At 43.4% G+C, this 24,014-nt stretch overlaps 1 protein-coding gene across 1 annotated transcript in view; it reads right to left on the reverse strand.

The window, feature by feature from the left end:
* The window catches only part of HEATR4 (HEAT repeat containing 4), a 39,103-nt gene extending 16,348 nt beyond the window's left edge, over nucleotides 1–22,755 (reverse strand). The window contains 11 exon segments of the mRNA XM_067557873.1: nucleotides 2,675–2,744; nucleotides 3,923–4,103; nucleotides 5,253–5,371; nucleotides 8,721–8,825; nucleotides 10,185–10,345; nucleotides 12,602–12,784; nucleotides 13,515–13,658; nucleotides 14,035–14,235; nucleotides 17,489–17,632; nucleotides 19,089–19,276; nucleotides 21,818–22,755. Of these exon segments, the coding sequence (XP_067413974.1) occupies nucleotides 2,675–2,744; nucleotides 3,923–4,103; nucleotides 5,253–5,371; nucleotides 8,721–8,825; nucleotides 10,185–10,345; nucleotides 12,602–12,784; nucleotides 13,515–13,658; nucleotides 14,035–14,235; nucleotides 17,489–17,632; nucleotides 19,089–19,276; nucleotides 21,818–22,755 (2,434 nt within the window).
* Nucleotides 22,756–24,014: the final 1,259 nt, after the last annotated feature.

The following is a 24,014-nucleotide window of genomic DNA, read 5'->3' on the forward strand; positions in this document are numbered from 1 at the left end:
AATCTACAAGATTCTAGGGTGCTGAAAGTAATATTTTAAAACATTTATTCTAAATTTATTGCTTTCTAATTTTATTGAGTGACTGCATATTGGGGAGGAAGCACTAAGAAAGACATTGTGTAATATAAAGGATGTAAATAATACTAAATAGGCTGCAGAGATACAGAAAAATTAGGTGGTCTGGGGACACGTAAATATACCATTTTGACACTGAATATACAGGTCAAAAGGCTCAGCATCCTCAGTGTCTATAAATTGCACCTACTGCAACCATAACAGCATGTGTGTTTGTGTATTCCCTAGAGAGGAAGGATTTTCAAATGGCTAGGGCAGCGGTTCTCAACCTTTTTTTCCCCGAGTACTACTCAGGCCAGGTACAGTCAGGTCAAGTACCATTTGACCCGACTGTACCCGACCCGAGTACCACTTGGGAAAAAAAAGGGAGGGGACTTGCGGCGGGGTTTCGCGGCGGCGGCGGGAGGGATTTCCAGCGGGGTTTCGCGGCGGCGGGGAGAGACGGGCGGCGGGGTTTCGCGGCGGAAACAATACCCGCCGCCGAAACCCTTCCGCCGTTTCCCCGTTTTCGGCAGCAGAGTTTCGCAAGGGTGGGTAGGAGGGCCCATCCGGCGCCGGCAGATTCAGCACCGCGCGTACCACCCAGCCCTTCGGTAAGTACCACCGGTGGTCCCGGTTGAGAACCGTTGGGCTAGGGCATTAGCCTGGGATTCAGGAGATCTGGGTTCAATTACTTGCTGCCACAGACTGTGTGTAACTTTGAGCAAATCATTTAGCCTCTCTGTGCCTGTGTTGTGAGGATAAATGCATTCCAAACAGTGAGGCACTCAGATACTATGGTAATGGGGGCTCACTATGTACTTAAGACAGATAGATGTCTTAAGCCCAAATCACTGCCAACCCATGGAAAAACCCAACGTTATCCTGGAACTGTCCTCTCTGTTTTGAAGAACTGGACATTTTGGAGCTTTTGTTCCCTCATGACTCTATGGATCTTGGGAGCCCACATAAGGAAGGGACCCGTGCTTCAGTGTGGAAATAGGAGTTTTCCGGCAGGGACTGCTGCTGTTCTCCCTGGCAGCTGCCATTGCCCCCAGGTGATGTGCTTCTTTCTGATGGCTGGAGTTGAATATTCTGCTGCACTGAAGACTAACTGAAGCTTTTTTTTTTTTTTAAATGTTTGTGGGCTCATCTTATAACTTTAGTGACCTGCAGTAAATCCAACCTGCACTGCACATCACAAATGTATGGACCATCATGGCAAAGGACTGGGTGTGATTTTCTAACTAGCCTGAGGTGGAAGAAGGCTTTTTTTTTTTTTTTTTTTTAATAGCTGTAGCTCTTTGAACCTCCAGTATTAATAAGGAGGCCCAGGCTGCAAACTGATTTGATAATCTGGAGAAAGACACCCTCAGTAGAGGGTGGGGGGATACTAACTCTTCAGAATGTTTCCTTCTTCTATGCAATATCACTTCCATCTTGCCTGGGGTCAGCTTCAGCCAGCTGCCTTTTAGCCAGGCACTGGGATAGTTGGAATATGGTGCTATTTGCATCAAGATGAAGGAGATGTAGAGCAGGGTTCTTTCAGTGTATTGTTGGCATGTGAGATCTGAGACCATAGATCCTTGTGCTTCCCCCTTGGCTGCATGTAATGATGGAAAAAAATAGGAGTGAGTGAAGAACAGAACCTTGAGGAACCCCACAGGTGAGCATTCTAGAAGTGGAGGAACAATTGCCTATCACCATTTTCTGGGAGGTATCTGGAACAAAAGGAAGCCACATACGCTCTCTCTGTCTGATTCCCCATCTATAAAATGGAGGTAATACTTACATTATGCGAGGGTTGCAAGACATAATGAATGTTTGTTGTGTACACTGAGGATCTGGGCCTTAAAGGTATTTAAGTTCCTAACTTAACATCAGTGGGAGTTAGGAGCCTAAATACCTTTGAGGATCTGGGCCAAAGCTCCGCAGAGGAAAGCTGAGATAGAAGTTAGAAGGATATTATCATTCATATGAATTTTTTAGACTAATGCTTTCTGGCCCTGGCGCGCACACAGTTTAGAATTCTCACCCAACAATAATGTTGCTTTCTTGAGACAATGTATTTTTAAAAACTAAAATAAATCAAACCAGGTCTTCTCGTGATGTTCTAAACCACTTAAAAACGTTCACAGAAGGGAGAGAGGGAGGATGCAAAGCAGATTGAGTTCATTTGCTGTACTGAATCCTGATTTTTTAAAATTGATTCTTAAGGAATTTGGAGAATTGGAGGGATTGTCCCTCTTAGCAGATTGAGAAGTTTTGGGGGGTATTACTGTGCCCCATTTGCAAACTCACATGTGAAGGAGCTTTTTCTCCTGGTGTGGGATCTATGGAAGTTGTTACATTTAAAATGCTAACAACTACTATTTGCTGGCCATATAGCAGAGGTTCAGAATTTGTGTACTTTGTTAGATCAGTATTCTGTTTCAAAGATGCTGCTGTAGTATTTCTATTACCATTAGATTTGCTGTCTGTTTACATGTGCCATGTCTGACATTAAACTTACAGATTTTGACATCTTAAATATAATTTACAAAACTAAAATATTAAAATCCTCACAATAAACAAAAACACCAAATTAAGGCAATGGGTCTTTAGCAACAAAGAGCAATACCTCTGATGGCAAAAGCCTTGATTTTCCAATGCGGGTCCGTCTGCATCATCTTAAAAAGGCACATTAGCACCTGAGGTGGAAGGGTACAACTGTTAGTAGATATTATCATCATGCTTTATTATTGATATAAGACCATACAGATGTGTGATACCATGCAGGTTGTGATCCACACCAAATAATGAGCAAGTCACTGTCATAAAGAGCTAACAGGCTAAAGGCACAAGTGAAAACAATACAGGACAGAACACATATAGGGTCATACATAGGGTAGGCTATAGCCAGTATACCTGGAATGCTTCAGGGAAAAGGTGGGGTTCTGGAAGACTGAGACATGGGGGGGGAAGGGGGGGGAAGAGAGCTTGCCATGCAGCCCATTAATTGGAAGCTTGGTGCAGCTATACTAGTGAGGTGAAAGAAAATATGGGAGTGGTTAGAAGGGGGGATTCTGACAGCAGGAGATGGTGATGTGGAGAGAAGAGCCAGAAGACCCCTCCAAAGGGGTTGTATTCCAGGGCCATACCAGGTTTGTGTTAATGAGGGATGGGAGCAATGTGGCCCCATAAATGTTTTAGTCTCTACAGGAAATCACTTATTCCAGCAAAAGGCCCCATGGCCCTCCAGATGGGGCACCACTTTCTGCAGAATCCAGTACCTGCCTGGATAGTGCTAGAATTACCAGTCTTGTTTATTTTACCTTTTTTTATTTGAAACTGAAGGCCACCCCCTCCATTTGACTTTCCAGCGAGGCGCACACATACTGTACCAAGAGCTTCTGCTCCTGGTTCTAAGCAGTGACTGCAGAAGTGGATGCAGACATGAAAAAATTATTCTAAAAATTAATCAAGCTTTTCCAAGCCTCATACAAGTTGCAGTTCAACTAGAATTCTGGGTGAAGGTTTGTGTAGGTGGGGTGAGAGGAGGCAGTTCTTTCTGGTACAAAGAGGTTCATTGTTCCTTTGATCCATTTTATGTACTTGTGCACAGATTTTCAGCGTGCATATTCCTGCCCAGTATTTTGGAGATACATGGTTTTCTTAATCCACATGGAAAGAAACAGACATGACCCACAATAATTTAACTGTTTAGCACCATCAGTCCCCATCATTTTGTAAGCGAGAAACTATCGAAAGTGACAGATGCATGTAAGTACATCCCATTTTGAACAAAGGACACACAAATTGTTTCCTTTACTAATGCCAATTCTAATCTGTTTGTCCTTTGTGTTCAAGATCTTTACACACTACTTACCATCTCCTCTTTGATCTTCAGTGCTCCAGCTGTGAGGCAAGCTTCCCTCCGGACTGCAACAAAGTCATTGGAGAAACACTGTAGGAAGCCAGGGAACAGCTTTGCTGTCATAAGCTGTAGCCAGCCAATCAATGAGAGAGCTTCCACCTTCATCCGGCAATCTCCTCTGTTCAGCTTCACCCTGACAGCACAAAGGAGTTCTGAATATGCAATGGCTGGGCCTGTGCTGTATGATCCAGACAGATGCACTCAAAGATGGAAGGATTATCCTGACTGGGCAAAGCCCCTGAGGCTCATTACCTCTGTACTTGCAGGTTTCTCTCCAGTTTACAGCCCATTTTTAAAAAAAGGCTCAGCCCTTTAGTCCCACTGTAATGAGCCCCAGCACTCCATGGGTCACTCTGTGTAACAGACCTATATTTAGCACTTCATCTAGAACTAGGCCCCAGCATTGGTTACGCTCAATGTGAACATTCACAGATTCCTTACTGCAGGCAGGTGTCTCCTCTGAGGATAGGAGGGCTGTTTGTGAATACCTACCAGTATATCCACGTAGAGGCTAATCCACCTATACATTGGTTAGAGCCCATCATTTTGTAAACTAGAAACTAACAAAACGCTCCAAACTCTTCTCTCTTTTCAGCTGCTGACCCGTGACTTCTCTGACCTTCAATGTTGCCTTGGGTCCCAGTTTTCTCTTCAGCCACTGGATTAGTTATTCCCCAACCCTGCCATCACCTCACTCTCTCATGCTTACTTGTTGGCATAGACATGGTGCTGAGGGACTGAGGCACCCATGGAAAAAATAGTGGGTGCTTAGCATCCACCAGGTGACCATCTGCCTGTGTGTTGGCAGGCAACTAGCAGCTCTTTCACACAGGCAGCTGCAGATGCTGTTTGGCATTCCCCGCTTGCCCATCTGCTGTTGATTGCGTCCATTAGCTGTTAATTGGTTTAATGTGTTTTACAGGCACCTTCCATCCCTGCTCTGCCAAGGGCTGAGTCACTGAATCACAGCACAGCCCCCTGGGGCTGCTGCTCCAGCCAGGGACACTGGCTGAGGGGTTGGGGGGGACCAACTCCCAAGTCATGCCCCCCCCCCCCCCTCCAGCACTGTGTAACAGGGAAAAAAAGGCTCAGGTCTTGTCTACACTAAAAAAATAAGTTGGCACATTTATGTCAACTTTCAGCCACCGACCTAAGGGGCAGTGTGGGGGAAGCTGAGAGACCACCCCACTCCCAATTCCCAGTCCTAGCTGGGAGTTGGGGCAGCCGCCCGGGGACTTCTCCCTGCATCCTGCCCAGTCCCGGCTCAGAGGTTCATTCTCACCTGAGCTGGTCATGGACTTCTTTCCCAAGCTTCATCTGCCCCAGTGCCAGGGCAGCTGCCTGGCGCACCTCCACGTTCCAATCGTTCCACATCAGCTGGGCAAGCTTGTTCTTCAGATCCTATATACAAGATCACAAGAGCTGAGGTTGACTCACTACAGCATTAATCAACCATTGACTTTGATTCCAAAGACACCACTTTAGGATAGGATTTTTAAAAGGGCTCGATACGTGCCTAATTCTGCTGCCATTGAAGGGAATGGTGGAACTCATATTGGTCTAACTTTGTTCCCATTGAAGTCAGTGGAAATTTTACCACTGACTTCAGTAGAAGCAAAATTAGGCCAACACTGAGTGCTTTACAAATCCCACCCTTAATGTACAGCCTTCCAACAATATGTGGTGAAATCAGTGTCCAGCCAGGCTCACACTGGCCAAGAACCCAAGGGCCACACTTGGAACTCAGTCATGCAGGGTGGTGAATGTCCACTTCCTACTGACATCAGTGGGCACTCATCACCTTGCAGGATCAGGACTCAAGTTTGCATTAAAACAATTGTATCTAAAATAAAAACCCAATATTTGCTAGCACTTGTATCTGTCTTAATTGATGATTAGAAACTGCTGGTTAAGTTCCACCAGAAGAAACCTCTGCAGTTGATTAGCCTTGGTCTCAGTTAGAATGGGGATGTGGCCACATTTTATTTATTTACAAATTTTGAAACCTGTACCTATCACAGAAGTCCCTAGGCATTAAGTAAAAGACAGCTGGTCAGAAATTTCCCAGCAGAACATTTTTTAAATATATAAAATATATATTTACTTATATATAGACGTTTTTAAATACATATGTAAATATACTTTTATTGAAAAAGCCACTGTAACTTGCTTCAGCAGCACAAATCAATCTGTATAAAAAACTGAAGAATTAATCACCATTCTTGTTATAATGAACATGCTTTTATGAAGTTAAATCTGAGTTCATCTATTCAGTGGATTGCATAAAAAATAAAAAGGACTGGATATACACATAGTGGTACTAGGTCAGAATACTAGGTATTATTTATTTGTATTACCCTAGTAATACTAGGTAATACCCTAGTAACAGTAATGTAGTGCCTACGAGCCCTAGTCATGGATCAGGACCCCATTGCTACGTGCTGTACAGCCATAGATCTCCTTTGTGTTAATGCAGTAATTCACTGCAGAACTGCAAAGCCTTTCTTATGCAATTGGTCCCTAAGTTGGAGGAAAAAGCATCAACAACACTTTCTATGAAGTCATGTTGATGAAAGTCATAACAAGAAATGTCGTCTATTTCATAACAATCAAGGAAAACCATTGCTTGGGGCTTTTTCTGATACTTCAGTACTTCTGCTGCGGCTTTTTTTGTTTGTTTGTTTGAAAATACCAACAACAGGATCTGAGTGGAGAACGTTTTAGGACCAAAGTAGGTGTTTTCCCTCCATGTTTGACAACAGTAGCATATTGGGTATTGTTGATGTGGCAATCAAATATGCTGGCTTGTTGCCTAAATACACTAGTGCAGTGATCCTTTAACAGGAGATCGTATCACCTCCATTTTGCTTAGATTAAAATACAATTTAGCTGATATTTTCTACTCTTTTACTGGTGTTCCTCTAAATGGAAGGTTTCCCATAGCAGAGAGCTGCTTCCTTTAGCAGAAGCTGTCATGAAGAGAGGTGTCCTGACTGACCTGTGTCATCTGCAGCTGAGAAGAAACTATTAGAAGCGTGGAAGTCAGAAGGCCCAGTCCTGCTCCTACTGAAGTCAGTGGGAGTCTTTCCACTGACTTTAAAAGGGAGCAAGACCAAGGCCATATAGATCTATGAATAATCAGTATAAAAGAGAGCCACAAAGGTTTATTTTCACCTTACCCAGAAGGTGTCACTACTGGACAACTCATTTGTGAAGGGTCAAACCATTTCTTCGATATCTAAAATACATTCTGGTCACAGCAAGCCAGTTCCATTAGGACCCAATTGTGCAAGATACTGTGCACCTCTTGAGAGCAGCTGAGCACCCTCCACTCCACTGATGTCAGTGGCAGTGGAGGACGCTCAGCCCCTAAGAGGATCAGTCCCTTCCAACCACCAAGAAGAATTAAACTTTCCTTTTTCTTCCAAGCAAGGATTTTAGTCTGATCTTATTTGATGTTCATATTTGTATATGACCCATTCCAAGTCTTCTGTGGAATCAACTGTACCCAACATTGATTTGTTTTTAGTGAGACACAATGGCAAAGACGGTCATTGGGAAAAATATATTTATTAAGTCGGTTGGGTTCAGCTATTTCCATTAACATGCCTTTCTCAGGCTTTCTAGGCTAATATGGAGATCTCCTCTGCCAGATTAGTGAAGACTAACTGCAGGTTTATGGACACCGTCCTTCGGGTTTGTGATGTTGGCAGGAGTTGCAAAAGAAAGTATCAATACATATTTGGATAATCAGGAAGGGGCTTGATCAGAATAGGTCATCCACTGTCCCCTCCTGATTAAAGGCAAATCCAGTCCCTCCTCCTGAGTGTGGAGGGCTCCCAGGTATAGATATGGTGTAGCACTGCTGCACAAGAGAGGGCTGAGTGTGTGTGTGTGGGGGAAGGGGTTGGAGGCGCTAATCCCCTGCAGGCAGCCACCTCCATTCTAGCACATTGTGTAGCCATGTGCAGGAGGGGATGGGGCATAGGAAGCCCGGTGGAGTGGTAGAGTTGGAAAACCCACTGCTACGTGGATCCTTCCATTCCATGCTGGTGGATCAGCATAAAGGGTCAGAATCTACTTCACAGAATGTCTGTCTGTAGAGTTGTTCTGCAGACTGGGGAAGAAGATCCCTCTCCCCAACCCCACGTCTCACAGCCGCTTGTGTTTGAGAGGCCCCAGAAACAGGAATGGCCCAAATCTGGAGACAGGCCATGTGTACAAAGAGGCAGATTTAAGCACTAATGTTGCATTTTAGAATTTGGAATATGTCTGTCTTGTGAGATCTTGATTTCTTGACCCTAATACTAGTTTTTGCATATAATTTAAATTATAGAGCAGCAGAGAGAAAAGCTGATCTCTGATTGGTTGAAATTCGTACCAGGTCTGTTCTCTAGGCTTATCTAAGGGCAGAGCTGAGCCCTTACCTTGCAGCTTGTTCTCCACAGAACAAGATCTGCAACACCAGTGTTTGGGGCCTCTGAAGACACGCATTTGCTACAGGAATTGAAAATGTTATACAGATGTAGGAGACAGCCTTTCAAGCTTCCCCAGGGACAATGTGGGAAAGCTTTAGCAAGGTTGCCAGTAGGAGGCATATTTTGTTGGTGGAGAGGAGAGGAACTATCCATGTATCCAGTCTACTTTGTAGATGTGAAAGCACCTGGGGAAAACTATTAAACAGCTGCAATATGCTAAGACTTAGACTTTGAAAGTTACTTATCTCTAGGGAGCTTGAGACGAGACTTACCTGGCTGACATACCCACGGATACGAGAGAGAGTCCTGCAGGCCAAAATCCGATCTTTCCACTGGCAGCTGTTCAATTTGGCTGCTAGTAGGGAGTAAACCAAGCTCTGGAAGAGGGGTAAGCTGTTTAGAAACCGTGCAGGGTAAAGCAAGCACAATAGGAATTGGCATAGTACCTAGATGATCACAAAGGAAGAGCCAGCAGAGAGGTCACAGGCTCATCCAGAAGGTCAAGGACTGCCCACAGTATTTTACAGAAATGTTGTCTTATGCTATTTTGCCTAAGACTATTGACTGACCTTTAGTTGGCCAGAGAGGGAATGTTTTTATGATACACCATACAGAAAAATCACCTAATAAAAAATCTCAATAAAACCATCGTGACAGATGAAAAGAGAATTTCGCCTTCTTTAGCAGGACAAAAGTGAGGGTGAGGGCAATGAAAGAGGGTTAGAATTCTGATAGAATGTCTTTTATTGTAGAGGAAGCATCATGGCCAGGGCTCATAGACAGTTGTGGGAAGGAAATGATTAACCTTTGTACCTTTTAGGACCTGGGAAATGAAAGCAGCAGAAACTCTTGCTGTGTAGAGTGACAGATGGAAACATAACAAAATTGTTTTTTTAATTTTAATTTACTTTTATTTTATTTTTACTATATTTTCCTATCCAATAATAAATTAAATTAAATTAAATGCAGAACCAAGAGACAAATTGCTTCTGCTCTCAAATGACTGAGGCTTTGATCTACACTGCACACCTCTTGCAGCAGTGTGTAGGGGGTGTACCTGCATTCTGCATTGAAAAGCAAGCTGCATCCACACTGCGGTGTGTAGCTACACATCAGTGAAAAGCTCTGGCAGTGGGGAGGCAGCAGGGAAAGGCTCAGCACTATGAAGCTCTGAAAGGCTCTGGCAGCTCCCTGTGTGGGGAAAGACTCTAGAAATGGGGAAGCAGCAGGACACTATACTGCTAAAGATAGCAGTGTAGACAGGGGAAGCATGGCTTGGGTGAGTAGAGAGCCCTGTAGGGTACATACAGTACCTGGATACTTACCCACTGGGTTCAAGCATATCTTTACTCACCTAAGCAGTGCCTCACCATTTACACTGCTAATTATACCCAGGCTGAGGGAGGGCATGTAGTATATGTACACTATACACCAATGAAAGGAGCATGCAGTGCAGACATACCCTGAGAAGACCTGAGATACAGCTTTGAATAAAGTAAGAAATAAACCATAGCAGAACAGACTCTGTCCAGTCATTTCTTCTAGAGTGTGAAAATCACCCCTGTGCAGAGGTTCAGGACAAGGAGTTAAGTGGTGCACAGGTCTTGCGCTGGACTTCTGCATGGGGTGAATTTCACCCAGAGGGAGACAGAGCTAGAAGGCAGGGCTTCTCCCAACCACAAAGATCCTTCTTCTCTTTCTGTGGTGCCTCTTTCCTCCCCAGCGATGCTACCTACTGTGCGTTCGCTAAGCTGAGTTAATAGAAGACACGCCTGCTCCTCTGTGGTGGTGTTGTTCTTATCAAACATCTGGGAAAGGATCTTCTTTACTACAGGGAAAGTGACAATGCCGTCCAATGCCAGGCACTGTGCTGCTGCCCAGCTGTCTGCAGAATTGCCTACCAACAAGGGAAAAGAAAGAGAAAAAGTTACTGTACTGCAGGATATATGATGTCCATGCTCTTGCCATAGCACTTTGTTTAGTACATCTCAAAGCACTGAGAGTTGAACCCCCAGCACTAATGCTCCAAACTGCCTTGTGCAAGACTTCAGGTCTGGTCGAAGCCCTGATTCTCACTGCTCAAGTCCTGCAGAATTGGAAAGCAAGTTTGTGATGAGGGCGGTAATATCTTATGTCACCCACTGACCTCAGGAGGCTGACTAAGCAACTCAGCTCCCAAGGGAAATGTGTCCCATGAGGTATAGTGAAATAAGGCCTCTTATTGGGTGGCAGGAAGTGTTATTGGGATTACAAGAAGTTATGGCGTGAGGGAATTGTATGGGATGTTTCTGTTTCTGATGTGAAAGCTCACACTAGAGGAAAGGAAGGAGGGAGTTATGCCACACAGTGTATGTCTTGCCTTCTAGCATTGATGTCATGAGTCCTAGGGTTAGTCAAGACCAACCTTGAATGAATCCTTGTTGCTAAATTCTGTTGCAAATGATAAGCCTGTAGAAATCCAGTAATAGGTCTACATTTTAGACCCAGAAACTAAGTTTTCCACCAATGTCAGAGGGTAGATAGTATTAATGTTTACCAGGGGGAGATGCCTAACATCTCTGCTCAGCACCAGGAAGGAGTGTTTAATGACTGCCCTAGGGAGCTGGTAGTCAGGATTTCCCATTTCTATTACGGACTCTGTCAGTAAGTTGTTCTGGGCCCTTGTACAAGATGATTAAGTTACGTGCCTCTGTTTACTCTTAAATAAATGGGACTGATACTCGCCAACCTCAAAGGGATATTGTGAACAATAGTTCACTAACATTTGTAAAGCATTTTGAGATCTTATGATTAAAGATACTAGGTAAATGCAAAGAGTTGCTATGGATTGGGCTAAACCTTGTTATGGGTCAGGCATTGCTGCTGCCTTCCCTTCAGAATAAATGTAAAGAAGCTATTGTAACCTGGTGACTGGAACAACAGTAGTAGCATTCAAAACAAAGACATGTAAACACTAAACAGAAGCTGAATCATGTAACCCAAAGGTTTTCAAATGCAAAGACTGGGCTTTGATTGGTGAAACTGTGTGTGCACCTACCTGCATGCATGACAGAGAAAGACTCAAGAGGAACTGAAGCAAGACAGACTGGGAAGACAGAGACCACATATATAAGCACAATGTATGACCCTGGAAGAAGCCAGGGAGGGGGCTCCTGGGTTTGATGATGGCAAATTAGGTTTGGGGCTATAAGCAAAGACACTGTCTTCATTAGTTTTGGTTCTTCCTGTGTTTGGAGAAGCAGAACTTTGTACATGACTTGTGAAAAACAAGATTACATCTCCAAAAAACCCAAAAAACTCCTATTAGAATCCATCATCAATTTCTACTCCCAACCAGAACACCCTCTAGGCTCCAAACTGTGACTTGTGCTTGGGTCAACAGAATTATTAATAAAACATTAGTCCAAAAAAACAGCACCATGTGAGTGCCACTGCTTTAACTAGCCTCTTAGAAATGACAGAGCATTAACCACGACACCTTTGAAATGTGAGGTATATGATGCACCCAGACTCCTGTGATAACTAATTTAAAAGAGGCTCCTCTTTTCCTAGAGCAAAACTAATAAATACCAGACAGCCATTTCTCTTCATAGGAGAGTCACGGAAAATATCTGCAGTGCAATTAATTGTCTGGACCACAAACTTCTTTCCAAAGTATCACAGAAGGATGTCAGCTGGACACAATATTCTTCACTTCCTACTCTAAAATGTAAGATAGTGTTGCTGTGCAGGGTGGAACAACTGCTAAGCCCCAACCCAGGAGGAACTGAATGTCTTTCAAGGATCACCCATTTCACCTCACCTGGCCTGATCAGGGTTCCTTCTGTCTTGAAGTAGAATGACATGAAGTGAGTGCGTGGAAGCACTGGTGGTTTAGTACATTACACTGTCTTAGAGAGGTTATCAATTCCAATGCCAAGCTTCCTGGGGCTGGCCGGGGTAAGGAACATTCAGAGGCAGTGCACTCCAAACTGGGACAGGCCCTTTCCCTTACTTTCCAGCAACCCACTCTGCTAATAAACTGAATGGCACTGGCTGGTTCTAGAGGGAACTGCATCTAGCTTTCTCAGGTTTTGAAAGCAGGGATTTTGAAGTTGATGAAGATGTAGGAGAAAAGTAAACTACACAGGGAAACAGCAGTAAAACCACTTACCATGTACCAGAGCATCCTTCATGATCATTCGTGCCTCATCGTTCCACATCCCTATGGCATAGTGGCACACAGCAGCCGCCATTCTCACGTGGGCGTTCTCATCCTTCAGAGTCTTTTTAAGCAAAGGCTGTAGTTCCATAGGCACATCCTGAATAACTGGGGTCCTTCCAATGCCATGTAGTCCTACAGCTCAGGAAATAATGAGCTCTGATTAAGACAGCAGCTTCTCTATCTCTCCCTCTACTACCCTTACAGTAACAGCAATATATTTTCTATGCATTTGCTATATGGAATGTTTGATTAAACATCCAATTTACAAATATACTGCAGTAACAATATTCTGCCTTTCTCTAGCACCTCCCAGCTGAGGATCTCAAAGCGTTTCACACCAATAGTGAATTAAGCTTCATAACCTATGGCACAGTAGCAAAGCATGATTATCCCCCTTTTACAGATAGACACCCAGGCAAAGAGAGGGCATGTAATTTGTCGCAGGAGACACAAGAAGTTCGTGGCACACTTAGGGAGACAATCTTATCTCCTCACTGTCAGCCACATGCCATAACCACAAGACCATGGCTCCTCTCATATTTCAATATATACAGGATATCACATCTGGAACTGAGGGGATGCGTTCAGAAGTTACATATATTTGAAAATAAGATTTAATCAAATCATTTGAATTTAGGGTACTTAATACATGTCATTTATGAAACGGCTTTAAAAGACTAGGACTAAATGGAGCATTCGTATTGGGTGCCAGTGATGTCATAGAACACTGATTCCAATAATATCCGGGAAGTTCAGGGCTCAGGCCATTCCCCTTGTTTTCATTCATAAACCGTATTTCATAACAATACGATTCCTCACATTAACAGTGTAGAGCAACAATGTCAAATTAGGTTTCTCTCACCTGACTCCTGGCTGTCACTGCCTAGTCTGGGTCGCTCCACCACTGCGGTGGCACAGGTTATTAGAGCTATGATCCGATTGACTTCATGTATACATGTGAGGGCCCTCATTAAGCCTTCAATAGTTGCATTCTGCCACCGGGGAGCTGAGCATTAGAAAGGAAGGAGACAGAAGAAAATGTGTTCAGATAACAAAGAACTGGATTCTTTAACAGATCTACCAACTGTAGAAAAGTTTCCCAAGGGAACTGGTGGAAGCCCCACTTCTGGATTCATTTTAAACTGGACAAAGCACTGGAGAATATACAGGAGAGAACAATCCCCCACTGAGGGGACTAGACTACATGACCTCTTAGAATCAAAGATATTATTTATTGTTAAAGACCTATGAATAGAAAAGAGTTTTTGAGAAATGATCTGAGACTGTCAGTTTCTCTCGCATGACTGACCAAGCAGACTAATGGCTACCTTCAGTCACTATTGACTATAAAGACTGGAATTTCAATAAACACATCTACTCACTCAGCTTCCATGCGTTCTTCCACTGCTCCAGCATAGTCCTGAGGATATGTACATGCTGAGGCAGGACTTCTTTAGGCTCCTTGTGCCCATCTCTCCCTCTCCTGGTCTTTGTAGGAGGTAACTCCTGGCCCCTCTGTGCAAAGTCATCAGCAAGGGTAGGCAGAGCAATCCAACGGAAGGTTCCTCTCTCAGGCCTCCGAGCTACTCAGACAACATTATTAGAAGCAGATTAGCACCAGTCCACTTTATCCCGTGCCCAAAATGGTCAGCTAAGAAAGACCACAAACCTCAGAGCTTTTTAAACAAATTGTAAAATTCATTTCTTGTACCTAGCTTTCTTTCACTAGCCCCACTGACATTAAGTTTTGTTTTTGTTTTTGTTTTTTTTTAAATCCCTTACAGAATGATGGGGAGGGAGGAGAAAGAGAGAGATAGATCTTGTGTTCACTTCAGTAAATTTGTAGACTGAGGAGACAAGAATCTAGATGGATGGAGAGATATATAAGCAGGACACTGGATAGTTTAACATAGGGAATTTGAAGGCGGATGAAGACTTGGAAGTTGTCCCTTTTAGTAGAACTAAGAGTTATATCTCAGACAGTGTGTTTTCCAAATACTTAGCTAAGCCATCTTTCTTTAAAAAATTTTAAAAAAAAATGTGAATGTAGTGTTTGTTGAATAGCTCTGAAGACTAAAGCCTCCATACACTCAGAGCAGGCACAGCACAGGTCGAAGCAGGGCAAGGGATACTCCTGTGATTAGAGAAGTATTTTCTCTGTTCCCATGAAAGCCTATCCATATTTAGCCAAGTTACAAGCCCCAGAAAATTGCCAGTTGCACATGTTCAGTAGAACTTGTTCAAGACTTGTCCTTAATTTTATGAACATTCCAATTGCACTCTACATGCTCTCAGGCCTCAGTGAGCCTCCTGCATCATTCTGGAGGGGCCTCAAAATACTATCTCCATCCAAAGAAGACAGAAAAAATGGATTCTGCTCCATCTTCTCTTGCTGCTTGTCCCCCTTGAAATACTCTTTGGCATAGGAGAGGGTGCATTGAACTGTCCAGAAGACCACAGGTTCTAGATCCACCTTTTCTACTGACTAATGTTAATAATTTTGAAAACTTCAGTTTTTATTGAGTATGGCCTCATACCCCTACTATAAGAGAAAAGTCTGTATCAGTCCCTTTTCATTTTAGAGAAGGAATGTGGAAGATTGCAAAAGATCACAGAGCAGGGCAGGAACAGAACCAAGTCACATCCACTTAGTTGCACTTTGGGTGACCAGATGTCCCGATTTTATAAGGACAGTCCCAATATTCAGGGGTCTCTTTTATATAGGCGCCTATTATCCCCCACGCCCTCTCCCGATTTTTTACACTTGCTATCTGATCACACTAGTCACACTGCCTCTCAGAAAGAATCTGCCAAATCTATGCACTTGGGTATGCTGGCTGTAACGGAGCTATTCCTGCATATATATCCCATTATTTCAGTGTGCTAAATATCCTCCTCAGGTGGCTGTTTCACGGAGGATAGCAGTCTATTGCTGCTACCAGCTAAGGACTTATTCCTTTAGCTCAAATTGTAGAGATCTGTGTTGTGAATCTAAGGTCCTAGAGTCCAAAGCCTGCTGATGACTCTTGTGGAGGTCATTACAGTTGCAGATAATATAATTTCTTGTGGGTTCATCCTCCCTGCTTTTTATTATTACATTAAAAGAACATTATTAAGGTTAAAAATCAAGCACACAAAAGTTAGGAAGTGTCTATGCAACCTTAATTCTGCCCCTTGTGGGCATGTGAGCATGCACATAATTTTCAATTATGCAATAATATGTTATTACAGGACTTGATACAGGGACAGGGTGTGACACTGGGTGGAATATGAATGGCCAGTTACATTATTATTTATATCAATATTGCAAAATTACAATAATTCATACAAGATATGCCATGTCAGGTACCAATGTAAAGGTTATAATTCGTTAAGATTGATAAGCACATATATATGTATGTATCAGTGTTGTATTGAATTCTAAATATGTATGATATATCTTTATCCAAACATTTGTGCTGTGTTTTTGGATGACACCCAATGGAAGCAGCACTAAGCCTGCTTTATGGCCCATCAAGGGAACTCAAAGGTACTATGAATCCAGAGAAAGAACCCAGGGGCTACACCTTATGAGTCACCAGGACATGTAAGAACATGCCCAGGGACAGGGGACTCTGGGGCTTTTCCATGCCATGTGCTGTGTGGCTGTGTTTGGGACATGGAGAAGTGACATAAAAGGCAGCTGCAACATCCCCACATTATCTTCATTCCTGCTTCCTATCTCTGGATCAACTCATCTAGAACTGAAACTGTGAAACAAAGGACTGAGACCTATCCGGGTACTTGATGTACACCAGAGGAACTGTATAAGCCTGCAAACTCCACAGTTCTGCTGAGAATATGATATATATTTTATGGACTTTAATGTCACTTGTATGTATCTGATTGTTTTGACCATTTAACATTTCTCTTCTCATTTGTTTCTTTCCTTTTATAATAAACCTTTAATTTATTTACTAAATGATTGGCTGGCAGCATAGTATTTTGGGTAAGATCCAAACTTATATTGATCTGGCAATGTGGCTGACCCTTTGGGGTCAGGAAAACATTTTGGTAAAGGGAATAGCGTTTTAAATAAATTACCTCTACTGGGCCTAGTTGCTGACCGGGAGCCAGAGACTGAAATGCAGTAGAGGGGGCACTGTCATTTTTTTGTTTGTTTTAGCTTCTTGCTAACCAGTGTGGGGAATCAGAAGCACTCTTTGAAGCTGGTTGGGGAATCTAACTGCAGTGTTAGCCACCAGTTTGAGAGAATCTACTCTCCTTTGTGCAGCCTGCCCTGCCCTTGGCATTTTCAGGTGAGCTACCCTAGGTATGGACAGGCCACACAGGGGTCTTGCTGTAAAACAGTGGATGAGTAAAACACTCTTGCTGAAGGGAACTCTCCACTTCAACAGACTCTGGCTGCAGAAAGCCAACTTCTGTGCTCAAAAGACTGCCACTGCAGGAATCTATATTTGATCTGTGGGTGTTCCTCAAATATCCAACGGTGTTGAGAAGTTTAACCTAAAGCAGGAGTACTCATCCTCTTTCATACCTTGATTCCACATTCAGCTCCTCTCAACTAATACTGCTCAGATGCATCCTAGAATCCTCGGCACTAGCTCCTGTGGCATTTCAAAGGATACACCACAAAAATCACCACATTGTTTTATGTGATACTACTTAGGAGGACTCGGTTAAAAGTAACCAAGCAAGTCTATTTCAATGAAAAGCCATAGACAAGAAATGAGAGTGATTTCCCCTATACAATCTCTTTTGAGTGTCATGATCTACTTGTTGAGAAGCAGTGCTCTAAAATATTCAGTGTTCACCAGGTTGGCACAGGTCTCTTACCTGCCCCTTTCTGTGGTTTGAAACTCCAGTGCTCTGGAGGTCTTGGGAAGTGCTGCTGGAGGTGTTTGTAGTACTCATCATGATTCTCCAGGATGAAGTGTTCCTTCCCTCTTTCATCCATCTGATGGACAATCTTGACTGTCCCTAAATATAAACAGGAGCAAACAACTACATGGGAGAGTGTCACTGTCTATATGCACCATCAGGCTTTGTAGATCATAAACATATACCAAGAGAGGGATAAATCCATTATTTTCTGTAGGATTTTGGAGAATGCACTGAAACAGCTATTGCCATTGCTGGGAGGGCCCTCACAATACAGCCCAGTGAGGGTTGCAGGAATCGATTACAAGGCAGCTGTGGCTTTGGAGCTATTGGTTCCACTTCAGCAATGAATTTTACGACTTTGACCAGCATATCAACACTGCAACAAAGCCAGTCCAGAAGTCAGTTGATCTGGGGTCATTCCTGAAGCTCCAGCAACACACAACTGGTAGGCTAACTACACACTATTTTGTCCCCTTTAAATATGGATGAAAGTCTTTTCCCACTGAATTCTCTTATCCTGGGGATGATGGAGCAGATCACAACTTCACAGTGTTGACACAGATAAGAGCACAGGGCTCATGTTAGCAATATCAGCATAAACACGGCAAAATTATTTAATCGAGAACTCACCATTAACCTCAAAAAACAAGTTAAAAATAGTTTCAGGGACTGACTGAGTCCCCCCCTCACCAATTTCTTTAGCTTTACGACCACATTTTTCTTGTTTCTTTAAAATGCTTTTCTCCCCATTGTTGCTGTGTGAAAGACCCACACAAGCAACAGGGGAAGCTGACTAAACAGGAACTAGTGGATCTGACCATTCACAGAATGCTGCCAAATACACACAGAGAACAGTAATCTTCAGGATTACTTGTAACCATAATCGGTAGAATATTTTGGACAGAAGTCTGGTTAAGTTGATGGTGCCCCTTTAACAAATTCCTACCTCAAGCTCCACATACTTGTTCAATTATTTTAAATATACACAAGGAACAATAAACATCCAAACAAACTATTTGCTCATTGAAATCTACTCCAATTGCCAAATGATAAAATACCAAGGAATACAAGATTATCCAGACTTTCAGTACTTACTATCCTCCACCTTATCCCATCACCAAAAGCCCAGGAAAAGAGACAGACCTTTCAGTGTATCCTAAAAAAGTACCTGTAGGATCAACAAAATGAGTGAGTTCCAGAATCAAGGACCCCTCATGGTGCAATGAGCTGTCTGTGTGCAGCAGCAAACAAGCAGGCTGCCGCATTCTGCACTAACAATTTTTCCAAATGGGCTCAAGTTGTAGCCCCACATAGAGTGCGCTGCATTATGAGGCACTAGTCCTTTGGGATTAAAAGTGTTAATATAGTTAAATCAGGAAATTCTTTCAGTTTTTACAACAATTGTCCATATTTTTCAGTACATAACACTTGATTCAAAGTCACTAATCCTGTGGTTACAGGCTGCTTCCTGTGTACTGGGGCCTGGCCAGATCATCCATCCACCACATAAAACCATAAACCAGGAATTTGTAGGAGATTCAGTTCACATTACCAAAGTAGAGCTCCTGCTCAAAGGCATTCTTAGTGGTGTAGGAATATTTCCCAACACGGGAGTTCAGCCGTTCCCGGTTCTTCAAACGAGATGCTGGTCTAAGACACTTCTTTCCTATTATATGAGCTGTACTGTTGGTACCAACTGGGTCATCTGTCCATAGCACCCTAGGGCAGTAAGCAGGTAACCTGACAAAAAGGAAATATGCTGTTAACCTAGCATCGCCTTATAGTGGGAGCAATTAGGGGGAAAGGGGATAGTATGGGCAAGAGTGCCCTTTTGCTGTATTTATCAAAAATTGCATTTAATATCCACTTTATGCTGTTCTACAAAAATTCAAATGTTGCTTTTATAATTCTCACAAACTCAAATAGCACTTAACTCGGCATTCCTGGAACACCTGCATTACTTTGGTCATTACCTATCTCATCTTGAGGAGCTGCTCCATTGCACAATCACTTTTTTTTGTGTGTGTGTCACAGCCCATCCACCTGTGCTTCATTCAGCACACAGTTTGGCTGGCGCAACAACGTGATAATTTTTGCTGACTGTTTAATGAATGCTCCATAGCTTCATTCACTACATTCACTTGCTAGCCTTCTCACAAAGAAAAAAAAAGTCCCTGATGTCTTGGAAGTTAGGGATACATTTATCTTCTGTATGCACTTCACAATTTAGGGAGATGTTCAGATAGGTATCATATCAAATACACAAATATAAGGCCACGCTAGCCACCCTGGGGGAGACAAGAGATCTCTTTAAAACAGATTTTAAATTGAGTCCTTGCCAGGATACCTATACATGGAGGGGGAGAAAATGATCACCATAAACAGTTGGTCAGGATGGTTTCTTGTGAGTATGCACAAGTTGAAAGGCCATCTTGACTCAAAGATCAAAAGTATCACTTTAAACATTCCTGTTCCCTTGGGAGCAATTTCAGGATCATTTGCTTCACTCCACTGGCTGTCTGCCATCATAGCACCCATTCCCCTCTGCAGAGTACCTCTGCATGGAATTTGCCAGGCAGGCTGAAAGCACCTCTCGGAGGCTAGGTGAGCATCTGTAACAAACCTGGTAATCAGAAAGCAACCCTGAAATGATGAGAACTGTTTCTGAACATCAAAAGGAGCAGAGGTCATCACCGCACCAAGCCCCACCAGAACAATATGCGTCAGGGCAATAATCAGGTTATATGATTCACCTGGCACCCCATCCCTTGACTGAGGATCTATGGAGTGGCATAATGGCATCAGAAGAAGCCGTGTTTTATCCCTCCATCTCCCAAAGGAAGGAAAGATACTACCCTGGCAGTCACTATTAAATGAGAAGTCTCATATCTCAGTTATTGCAACATGGTCTTCTCTGGCCTTGACAAATGAAAACTTCCCTGCTCATATCCATTCAGAATGCTGCTGCAAAGATCATTTCCCTAGTGTGTCGCTTTGACCATGTCACTTCTCTCTTTGCATGCCAACACTGGTTCCCCTTCTCTACTGCATCACACAGAAGCTAATTGTCTTCACTTTCAAAGCCCTTCACAGTCAATCCCCACTCTTTCTATCATCTCATTCTCTATTGAGCTGTTGATGCTCACTTCCAGTTGGCGTGGGAAGCCAGCTTCCAATGCCCACTTATTAAATTTCTGAACAAACACCTTTGTGCTTTCTCTCATGCTGCCCCTCACACCTGAGAGATGCTCCCCATAAACATCTGCAAAACTCTCTCATCATCACATGTCAAAACCGTCCTCAAACCTCTCCTTTGCCATGATGCATATAAAAAACGTGCCAGCAATTAAGCTGTTGGTGTGCTAAGACCACTGGCTATCATGCTGGCCAATAGTGTCTTATTGTTTCCTCGTATTCCCCCATCTGTCTATACCCATCTGTTGTCTCTTGTCTTACATTCAGATCGTAAGCTCTTGGGGACAGGGATTGTCTTTTTGTTCTGGGTTTGTGCAGCACCTAGCACAATGGGGTCCTGGTGCATGAGAGGGGGCTCCTAGGCACTATAGCAATATAAATATTACGATAAGGAGATAGGGGAGAGGGAAGGATAACATTAGCCTAACAATGAAAGATGTGGGTATTAGCTCACCTTGGAAAGCCTACGTAGAGCTGGCTGGGAATTTTTCAATGGAACATTTTTCTGTCAAAAAATACTGATTTATCAAAATCTAAACATTTTGTGGGAACGTGTCAATTCTGATGAAACTTTCACAGAAAACAGCCTATTTCCTCCCAATTAGCCCACCTCCCTGGGTCCTGGCCAGTCCAACTGGCTGGCAGCTGGGCAGCCTGGGCTCCTAAGGTTCCTGGCTCTGCGGCAGCCTGCCTGGTGACAGGCAGAAATCCCAGGCTTTCAGGACTTCCTGGCTCCTGGGCAGCCTGCCAGGTAAGCAGCTGAGGAGCTGGGAAGCCCTGGGAACCTTTGCTACCAAGCTCCTAGGCAGCTAACGTGGTAGGCTGCCACAAAGCCAGAGCTTCCAGGGAGCCTGGGGAGCATATTTTGTTTCGGAAACAGCAAAACATTCCTGTTTCAGTGTTTTTGCAACAAAACAAATTGAACTGTCAGTTGTTTGAAAAAGCTCTTAGTTTTGGATTTTCTAAGTATTTTCCACAACTGACATTTTCCCACAGAACTGGGAATGCATTTGCCACTCAGCATTCAGCCAAAAGAGAGAATTGCGTCTACCACACTAATACTCCTGTTGAATGAGTCAGTCTCACCTGTAATAAACTGGAAGCAGTGTCTCTGGTTTCTTCTCCATATGGCTCTGGGGACTGGCTTTCACAGCATCTTCTTCTGCTTGAATTGCATCCAATAATCTCAACTCGCTTTCAGAAGAGAGTTCATCCCTGATTCTGTTCCAGTCAAACTTTTGTTTCTTGAAGCCACGGACCTTCTCCTGAATCCAGCCACCCCAGGCAGGCTGCTGATTCACAATCCACTGAGCAGTGGACCTGTTCAGCTTCTCCAACAGCATTTGCTCCCATCCCTGGCCCTCACTCTTTGATTCTTGGATGTTATCTGTGGGTACTCTCTTTGACTGTCTTCTGGTCACTGAGGAGGATAACATCTCATAGGGTTCTGTCAGGAAAGTCTGTGAGGCAGGAGATTCACAGGGAAAAGAAGGAGTAATAGGTGGCAGAGATGACTCTTTGAATGAGCTATCCATTTTGGCTCTCTGCAGTCTCTCTTCCATGGGGATTTTAATCATGATGTCCTTAGGTGGTGAAAAATCCAGTTTTATATGGCAACGTGGTTGCTCCAGAGGGTGAAGCTTAAGCAGTCGTTGCCTTACTTTCTTACCAGTGGGTTCTTTCCTTTTTGACTTTTGGATGATGTCAGAAGCATCATAGAGACCCTTGAAATCACACTCTTTATATGACAAACTTTGCAGCCCTCTGTGCTCCACAACGTCTTTGGAGAACCTCAGGTTTGTGGCTATCTTCTGGAAGCACTTTTTCTGATAGAGCTCATGGTGCTGCTTGGAAAGGCAAATGTCTTGCAAGGGCGTGGAGGGCTTTGTCCGAGAGCCCGCAGTGGAGCCACTACGCAACAGCAAGCGCCCGGCTGGATCATCACTGTCCTCAGAGACTGTGACCCTCAGCTCAGCATCAAGAGGGAATGGATTATTGCTGTTGTAAAAGGCTGATATTTTCATCCTGCCAACACTGGTGAAACTCCTCAGTGCTGCTGCTGACAAACAAACACTTTAAAACATAAAGATCACATTAAAGAGCTACGTTAATACATCAGCATTTCATGGTTCTCCAAGACATTGCTGGAGTCCATCAAAATAATGAATGTTACAAAGAAGGTCACACCAGTTTATCCCATTCCAGCATGCAGGAAAGAGGAACTCCAGAGTAGCAACTTCCCCTGTGGCCAATTTAAGTTTGAACTTTAACAGTGAAGATGCACCCAGTTTGCATTTTTACAAGACACACTTTCCTAGCACCAGCTGGTGTGAAGCTGATTTGGCCTGGGAATAGGACAGCAGGTCAGCAGTGGTTCTGATAGAACTGACGCAATTATTTGCTTACCCGGATTCAGCAAAGCAATTAAGTACAAGTTTAAGCTCCACTGAACAGGGACTTAAGCACATGCTTAAGTGCTTTGTTGAGCTGAAACCTACATTTCTATGAATGACAAAGAAAGGACAAAGGAGAAAAGGAAGGGATAATGAAATAAAGAGAGTGAGAGAGAGTAAACGAAAATAAGCAAAAATCTACTCTCTTTCCCATTAATTTGTTCTCTTTACTCTAGCCATTCCACATTACAGATGGAGCACAGACAGTGGAAATTCACACTATCCCCACACCATCCTGCCCTGACAGAAAGGAACCCCCATCTAGGAGTGACAGAGCTAGTTCCATTTACATTAGTCATTCAGTCCTGTCATATTTTATTGCCCTTCCTCCCACCCCATCCCTCAATCAACACTGCTCTTCCATGCTATAAGAGTCACACAGACATATCTTTCAACATTTTTAGCCCTTTTATAGGGAGTTGTTCCTGCTTGTGAAAGTTGCTGGATTGACAGCCTTGAAAGATGAAGGGCTCTCTTTGTCCACAGAACAGGTGGCAGTCATGGAAGCTTTCCCACCCCACCAGGATGTCTCACCCAGACCTGAAGGGGCCTCTAAGTGTCCCCATTCCAACAGCCTTTCTGCCTATATTTCCATTTAGAAAAGTGGTTTCGTAACAGAGCTAACACTTGTCCAATAGGATCTCTGGCCTCCAACTTCATTTCATATATAGGCCACTTCATCCACCAAGTAATAACAACAACTTTGTTCGCTACTACTGTCAGTTGGATTTGAACCTGAAACATTGAGATGAAATACTCAGTGCATAATCAATTCCCTGAACTGTCATATCCTATCTGATTTATTTTTCCTATCAATCATCATTTGCTGT

This window comes from Emydura macquarii, unplaced genomic scaffold (assembly GCF_026122565.2).
Source record: "Emydura macquarii macquarii isolate MOO-44397 ecotype Brisbane River unplaced genomic scaffold, CSIRO-AGI_Emac_v2 contig_1876, whole genome shotgun sequence".
NCBI lineage: Eukaryota > Metazoa > Chordata > Testudines > Chelidae > Emydura > Emydura macquarii.